Source organism: Halyomorpha halys, unplaced genomic scaffold (assembly GCF_000696795.3).
Source record: "Halyomorpha halys isolate HHAL.00 unplaced genomic scaffold, Hhal_1.1 Scaffold210.1, whole genome shotgun sequence".
NCBI classification, from domain to species: domain Eukaryota; kingdom Metazoa; phylum Arthropoda; class Insecta; order Hemiptera; family Pentatomidae; genus Halyomorpha; species Halyomorpha halys.
The window spans coordinates 257,535-266,171 of record NW_027113191.1 but is presented as its reverse complement, the minus strand read 5'-3'; the positions used below and the strand labels follow the sequence as shown (position 1 = coordinate 266,171).

Sequence of the window (8,637 nt, the reverse complement as noted above, 5' to 3'; positions counted from 1 at the left end):
CCCTACTTAGCACCCTATGATCTCTATACTGTACCCTACTTAGCACCCTATGATCTCTTTACTGTACCCTACTTAGCACCATATGATCTCTATACTGAAGAAACCCTTAGCTGTTTCTAATTCATTAGCAGCACGTGGAGTAAATAAATTGATCCTTATTCTCTTCTAAAATATGATAAAGATCCCTGTACTGAATAATTCACTGGAAGTAATTATCAATCAAAATGCTGACGAGTCATCCCTTTTCCAAAATGCTAAATTCAATTCAATATGTCAATCACTTTAATCTTTATTTTCTTCTGTTTAATTTTTTATCTATTATCTACTATCTATTATTTTTGTTGATTTTAATAAAAAAATGTTCTCAGCAATGGTTGTAAGAAGAAATAAATAAGGTTTAAAAAAATATATTACAACATAGTGATCGATTATTTCATTCAATAAGGGTTATCAATTTTCATATTAGTTATAATACCAGTCTGCAGACAACATTTGAAAGTTTGCAGTATTTTATTTAGAATAGAATACTGAAAATTTATGTTTTGTGGAAAAAGAATTTTCAAAACCGATCAATTTACAATATGCCACAATCTCTTGAAGATCTTGACAACAAAAATAATAGAGGGGAATTATTCATGACCAACCTGTCCCGAGTCATTGGCAACACAAATTATTGGCAGTCTTAATTTATCTGTGAAACTTTTTTTTAAAATTGGAAGAGGGGAGTTATCTTAAAAAATTAGTTAAATCGAGCAACATTGAAAAACTGGCTAAAATTGGAAAATCTCCAGCCGAAATGTATCTTCATTGCCAGATGAGAATCCGATTAGATGCCATTTTCCCATACATGCCACTTCAAAGATATCTTCAAACTAGTGCAGGTCTTTCAAAGTGGGAGAGAGAACCCAAGTTCGATTGTATATAAACAATAGAAAAGTATGGCAATTTGGAGAAATACAAAGAAAATTGGGCACTCGTCATTACCAAGTTTTGCTGGATTCAGGAAGATCTATTAAAAGACACATCAATCAGCTGAGATCTACACTAGTTCCCAAACCTAAAAAGCAAATAACATTTGGTCCATGCCATTTGATATTCCAAGGAGTCTAGCTCCAAGGTTCAAGATTATTCCAAGAATTCCAGCTCGAGAGTCTAAGATTCCAGAAGCGATAATCCCGTCAGGACCTGATCCAGACATGGAAGCTAGTGATTTACCAGAACCAGAACAACACCCTCAACGAGTACGTCGCTACAAGGATTTTGTGATAAAATGAGGGATAAGGGGCAGAAGTCAGTGATTGGGTGAAGTCCTTAGTATGTAAAATGTCCAAAAATTCATTGTAGTCTTAAAATAAGTGGGGGAGAAACTGTACAGAGAAACACTGAGTACCTGATAACCTCCCTAATCCAGTTAGTGTAAATATTGTAATAAAACAAGTGATGTATTTATTCTAATGGTTATCATTAATTTTCCAGTTATTAACAAGATCATTTTAGTAGGGTATAGTATAGAGATCACAGGGTGCTAAGTAGGATTAGGTATAGAGATCATAGGGTACTAAGTCGTGTATAGTGTAAAGATCATAGGGTGCTAAGTAGGTTAAAGCATAGAGATCAGAGGGTGCTAAGTGGGGTACAGTATAGAGATCATTCATGACCTTTTCGAGGTGTCAAAGTCGACCGAATATAAAATTGTTCTTGTGATCGCTCTTGCATATTTAATTTATTTTGAAAACTGAAGAAAAGTAGTAAATAACTAAAAATAGTAAAACGAAAATTCTAACCTTGCTTCATTGTCAGTCTCCATATTAAGTCGCTCTACAGCAGTCTTGATATCTCCTTCCAAATTCTTTGTAAGCTCAAGGTTCTCTTCTTCTTTCACTTTCATCTTCTCGCTACTAGCTCCAGCATTCTTTTTTGACTTTGTCTTTGCTGAAAGTGAAAAAAAAAAAATTAACTTTAAGCATATCAAATAACTGTTTAATATTTATTGGTCATTTGTGCAAGTAGTCCAACAAAAAATAATAAACATATTGTTGCTCTATAAGAGTAACAACTATAATATGTTGTGAAATTGACTTAATTGTATTGGCACGTTCAAAAATGCATTTATTAGATATTTGTAAATCAACATAATTGTATTTTATTTTTTAAATTTATTTATTTATTGAAATTTACAACTGTATAAAAAAAATACAATAAGTAAATGTGATAAATGTTTCAAACACCTCGGAGGATTATCAGGGATTTTTAAGGATGAGAGATTAAGAACTAATGGGTTTGGGTGGGTAAGGATTTTGGAATGAAAGGAAGTATATCTATTTTGGGCCAAATCTGCAATGGATGGGATGGGGAGATCTTCACAGATGAGTTTATTTTTGATGTAATAAAGAGCACCAAGGATTTTTATTTTTAGAATATATTGGATTATAAGGAGGAATTTGACAGTCTGCTGCAGCCCCAAAGCTTAATTCCATAAGTCCAAATTGGTTTGATTATCATAATGTACAAGAGTTTTTTCTAATAAATGGGAAGTTAAGAGCATTTGCCAAGTAGGTGTTGTAGTAATCGGAATCTACAAGCAGTTTCTTGTTTTTTCAGTCTAGTATGGGGATTCCATGTGTCTCTTTTCTATATGGAGTCGTAAATAGCAAATCTGTTCAAAGAGCAAGAAAGTAGAGGTTTACAACAGAGAATAGAAGTGATTTGATGGGATTAAGATTTAATTTGTTTCCCCAGTTGTGACTCCATTCTTCAATGGATGTTATGTATGACCATAGAGTTTAGAATGCAATAGTAGACTCATTGTTTACAGACAGTAAACATTTGTCATCAGCACATGTTAGACAATTATCACAGCAAGAGCTTGTGACTGAATTCTGCCGTGTTGAATTTTTATGTTTAATTATTCTGATTTACAAACATTCAGTAAATGCATTTTTGAGCTGCCAACACAATAAAGTCAATTTCCTAAATTTTACAGTTTATCATTATTCTTACAGAGCAATGATATGGTAATAACTACAAATGGGTATACAATCAGTCAAATGATTCCTATACAAAGAAAGATCATAACATTTTAAATCTTATCATTAAATGATAAAATATAAGATGTAAATAAAAAATTTTTTTTATCCATAAATCAACTCTCATAAATAAATGAACGTAGTGAATGTAACTTACTTTCAGTAACTTTCTCCTTAATTTCCAATGGAGCAGGTTTTTCTAATTTTACTTTAGCTGAAAAAATAAAATAAAAAATTAATATAGGAAGATTATTAGTTGACAGTATGTGTTGATTGTAGAAGATGGTCTGGGTGATGGTCAAGAAAGGCATAATAATAGTCAAATAAATATATGTATATATATATATTGTAATATCCTCTTTTTTAATAAATAGTTGATATTTATAGATAAATGATTTTAATTACGTTTTTATTTTATGTATATTGTTTCAGTATTGTTTATTTGTTATTTTAAATCAAAAAGCCAAACTAATCAATTTTCATTGTCTATAATAAATTCGTGATTCAAAACAAGTACGTTGAATCAAGGCCATGTTGAGCAGATTCAAATATCATACAAACTATTTTTAAGTCTTCCCCTCATAATTGAAAATACAGTAAATTAAAGAAAAAAATTGAAATCAAGAAATAGTGCTAAAGAATAATATTCAGAAAGTAAATCATTTGAAAAAGTCCCTAACTGTTGTACAATAATGATGTTTACATGGAACATCAAGGCAGGTATTGGTTTTTGGATTCGTTCGTTGTTTGGGCGCGTAGGAGAAATGATGTTTCCAGGATGAGGAGGTCCTCATCAATTTCTGTCCAGCAAGAGTGGACAGTTTGAAAAAGGAAGACAACCAAGAAGAAAAATACTCTTGATTTTGCTGGCTTTGAGAGAAGACGTACGTTCGGCTAGAGGCGGAAAAGACTGGAAGCCATTGTTAGGGGTTGGAAATAGCATTATCGAAGAAGAGATCAACAATTATCAGGAGAAGCTGTGTAATTGGTTAGTCTTGTTTCGAAATAGAATTAATTGTATTAGTAAAATGTCTAGTAATTAAGTTAAAGTGTTATTAGTAATAAAGTGTCATCTGTTCTGATTGCCAGGAAACGCCCTGAGAAAAGTCTCTTATGTTATAAAATTATATTATCTGTTAAATATTAAAGTTTTTAATTTGAACCCAAGCTATCTCTTTTATATTTGAAATTAAGTTTAAAACGATTAAAATTCTTTTTTTTTTATTTTAAATAATTTTTGATTGTTACAATATATATATATATATTAGTTTTACTAGATTTTACAACTTCACTGGGTTTTATTGGTTAAATAGAAGACAACACTCTAAGCTGTTTCTAGACGAACCCTATGGAGGCCGAAGTGAAATATTGCTTCAGCTGGGCAGGAGTTCTCGTACAACGATCTGCACAGGCCCCTGCAGGCTTAGTAAATGTACACCTCTGCAGAATATGTAAAGCTGAGGATGAAACGGCATACCACATCATCTGTTGGTGCTGAGGTTAACACTGTGAATAGATCAATCCTTTAAGGATACTTAATTTCATAGAATCTGGACATTTCAAGCTTTAAATAGCTCATTATAATGTTGCAGTGTTGCTGGCTTTATAATGTTGATGGCACACAATGGGGTTTATAATGTTGATGGCACGCAATGGGCTTTATAATGTTGATGGCACACAATGGGCTTTTATAATGTTGATGGCACGCAATGGGCTTTATAATGTTGATGGCACACAATGGGCTCAATAGGCTGCAGTGCTTTCATTTTTCACCCCATTTTGAGGGGCTGAGTCATAAACAATAAGTCCGTCTTCGGTTTCATTTATGTTGAAGAAGATGGACTTCTTGCCTAGAACCCAGCCCTGCTAAGTTACTAATAAATAGTTTTCCCTACTATTTTTATGCCTTTCCTGACTGCCCATTGAAACCATCTTCCAACAAAAATGAATATACCTAACCTATTAATGCTTTTTCTGACTCCCCATCCAGACAAACTTCCTACAAAAATGAATATACCAAACCTATTCCATTTCAACTACTAATAATACCAAAAATAATTGAGCAATTCGGTTAATATTTGGATTCTTAAGCAATATCATTTTTTTCTCATCTGTAAGCTATAAAATACATTGATGTTAATACAGGCAGTCCCCATTTCAGAATTACATCTTTAGCCAATTTTAACCAGGACCTTGTTTTACATCAAAGGGGATTCGGAGTTATGTTGCTGCAAATGAAAAAAAAAATGGTGTAAGTAATGGTGTAAAGTGCATGACAGTTAATGTAATAATAAAATTTACTGTTATTTCAGTACAGTAGCACTATCAGTTCTAGCATGATAAGGTCAGTATCTGTCGCGGTAGTGAAGCTACTGCCACTTAATGCTCACTTATTAGTGATTTATTTCTTTATTGGAACTTATTTTAATCAACAAAAAAAATTACATTGTTTCCTTAACAAGGTTAAATTGGTCCCATAACAAGCTACTACAGGTACTTTTGGAGTTTTCACATACGAACTACTGATGCGTATCTGACTGCTCCAAAATAATAATGATACAACCGTCAAATTTTGTGAAATTAACTTTTTTGGGTTGACAGGCTTTAAAATGCATTAACTAGAAGTTTGCAAACACATTTTTGAGCCAACTAACACAAGTCAACCCCATAAAATTTACAATTGCGTCACTATATTTCCAGAGCAGCAATATAGTAAATATGAAGGATTTTAGTATTTATAACAGCAAAGAAATTTTTTTTTAAATATTAGGACAAATGAAGACTACAAGTGGAAGAATGGCTTAAATCGAATAATGATAATTCAAAATTCAAATAAACAATATTTCAACTTCATTGGTGTTTTCAAATTACAAGAAATTATTTGAACCTCATGTGAATGACCTCATTACAACACTAATTTAACCTGTACAAAAGTATTTTTGGACCCTCAAGCTACATTTTCATGCTCTGAGATGTATTTTTCTATTGCTATTTAAGGATTTAGATGCATTCCACACTACTTTGAAATTATTCTCTCAAAATTTCATCGCAAAAGAAGAATTTTAAGAACATATTTAGGACTTTGTTTTAGATAATTTAGTTTCCTGAAAAAATTGTTAAAGATGAGTTAGGCCCAACAATCAGATGTGAAAAGTCAGCACAACTAACATTTAAATAGATATTACTGAACTGGAACTAACATGATACAACCCAATTAATACGAAAATTCAATGCATTATAATACATACATTACATAATGAATATATTAGATATTTTTGAACTGGAACTACCACAATACAATCCAATTAATACACAACTTAATCGGATAAAACAAATATTTAATTATAAAATAATTAACTTATGACAAAAATGATAAATTATTAATCTGGAAATAATTGCTATAAAACATTGATTTTTCGCCTGAAAAGCTGAAACAGTATAAATATCTTAAGGCAAAATGATGAAGACTAAGTACATCTTAATACTAATCTTCAAAACAACCTTACCTCCAATGTTCCCTTTTTTTCAATTATAGCACTAAGCTAAAATTGTAGTTTAGTAAAGTATCAAATTCCAAATAAAAAAAAAAAAAGATCTAACTAACCTCTGCGACGTAAATCTGGAACAATAGTAGATATTTATAAATAACTCATTTAATGCTCAATTAATAACCATATAAAAAAACTGACACTTACAATATTTGGTCTTTTTGGAATTAAACATCAACATTTTTAAATAAGAAACAACTAACAAACTCTATAAAATTGTACTGTTACAAGATGAGTGTATTAAAATACTGCTCACAGCAGCAACAACCATGAAAAACAAAATGGCTTAGAAAACAATATCATGTTATGTGGTATTTGATAAAAAAATCATTTAATATTAGCTATCTTATTTTGTGGTACAAATGTAGCTATATAAATATTTTCCCAGTTCTGGTTGTTAACAATTTATTTTATTTTTTATTAAATGGGCATTACCTAACAAAAACGATAACAGTTTGGTCGATATAATCTTTATTATGAATATAAGCACTTCTTTGTTCCCCTGAATATAACAAATAATAACCTTAAATATATACATTTTCTTTTCTTTAAAAAAAAGTTGACTATTTTTCTATCCCTATGAACAAACCGGACTATAGGTATCTGTAACATCTCACTCCCTGACTTATTGACAATCCCTATATCGTTATATAGTTCAAATTATTAATGGAGGGTTTTATTTCTATTATAAGATGTACGATAATGTTGGGTTTAAAAAAAATTCAGACTCTGAAGTGGCATACAAATATTATTTATAATACCTAAAAAATAAATGAATAGTTTTTTCAAATAACTTGAATATTTAACATCTTATGAAAGATCATAGCCTTTCATTGAAAAGATAATGAAATTCTTTACAATATAAAACTAAAATCATCTTAATAAGACTAGTTAATACTCCTTAATAAAGATCCCTTAGCTACTCTCAATGGTAGAGATCTTGAACAACGAAGACATCAAAAGAACATCCTTGAAGATAAGAGTACTGTTCTTTTGGATTGCCGATGGATGAAATGTGTTGAAAAGAGAGAGAACCAATGCTTTGTTTAATTAGTGTTCGTTTGTTGAAAGATTGTTTACAGCCAGTGTTAGTTTGTTGAGAAAGAGTACAAAGAAACTTCAATCATCAAAAGAAGATTGTATAAATTGGTTAGTTTAGCTCGAAACATAATTAAGTATAGTTGTAAAAGTGCAATTAAAGTTAACCGTTCTGATTGCCTAGAAACCCACCCTGAGATTAATAGTCTATTTAATAGTCTATTTAATATTTTATCGTTTCATTTAAAAACTATATTTTAGATCTGAGAATAAGTTAAAACTTTTAAATTTTCCTTTTATTTATTTTAAATAATTTCTGATTATTACATAATTGTCGCCCAACAGGTATGACCTAATTCTTTACAAATTAGATTACAGCAATCAAGACACAGCTTTTAAAAAAGTTAAATAAGTTTAAATTAAAAAATTAAAAAATTTAAATAAGTTTGTTTTTATAACTTAAGTAGTAAAGGATGGAGGATATAGTACAAGTAACTGGGGTAGAGATCCTAAAGATATGATTCTATTAAATAGCCTCCGTGATAACAAATTAGTGGGAGCTAATTTTATTTTTAATTCAAATGTTGAAAATAATGATAATAAAACCATGCTTCAACAAATAATGATGGTATTGAGGGATGTAAAGGATCATTTTAACGAAACATTGGATAAAATAAATGAAAATTTAGAGGAACAAATTAAAACAACCAAGATAGAGTTATGTGAAAATTGCACAGTTGAAATAACGGTGTCAGAAAATAAAGTAGATGGAAAAGTTGAAGTAATTGAAACTGATTCAACAGTGTATTACTCTAAATTATAGGAAGAAAATATTGATAAAAAGGTTGAACATTTTGAATTTGAAATTACAGGGTTGGAAATAAAGTAGATTAAAAAAAAAAATTGAAGTAGTTAAAACTAATTTAACACTAAATAATTCGGAATTATTGGATGAAAATATTTATGAAAAGGTTAAACATTTTGAATTTGAAATAAATGAGAAATCAAAACAAAATGTAGGAAAC

At 30.2% G+C, this 8,637-nt stretch overlaps 1 protein-coding gene across 1 annotated transcript in view; it reads right to left on the bottom strand.

Moving 5' to 3' along the window:
- Positions 1–8,637, bottom strand: part of IntS3 (integrator complex subunit 3) — a 58,323-nt gene that overhangs the window by 29,512 nt on the left and 20,174 nt on the right. Inside the window, exons 10-11 of the mRNA XM_014418850.3 lie at positions 3,184–3,240; positions 1,785–1,932 (exon numbers count right to left, since the gene is read on the bottom strand). Of these exons, the coding sequence (XP_014274336.1) occupies positions 1,785–1,932; positions 3,184–3,240 (205 nt within the window). The remainder of the gene's footprint in view (positions 1–1,784; positions 1,933–3,183; positions 3,241–8,637) is intronic.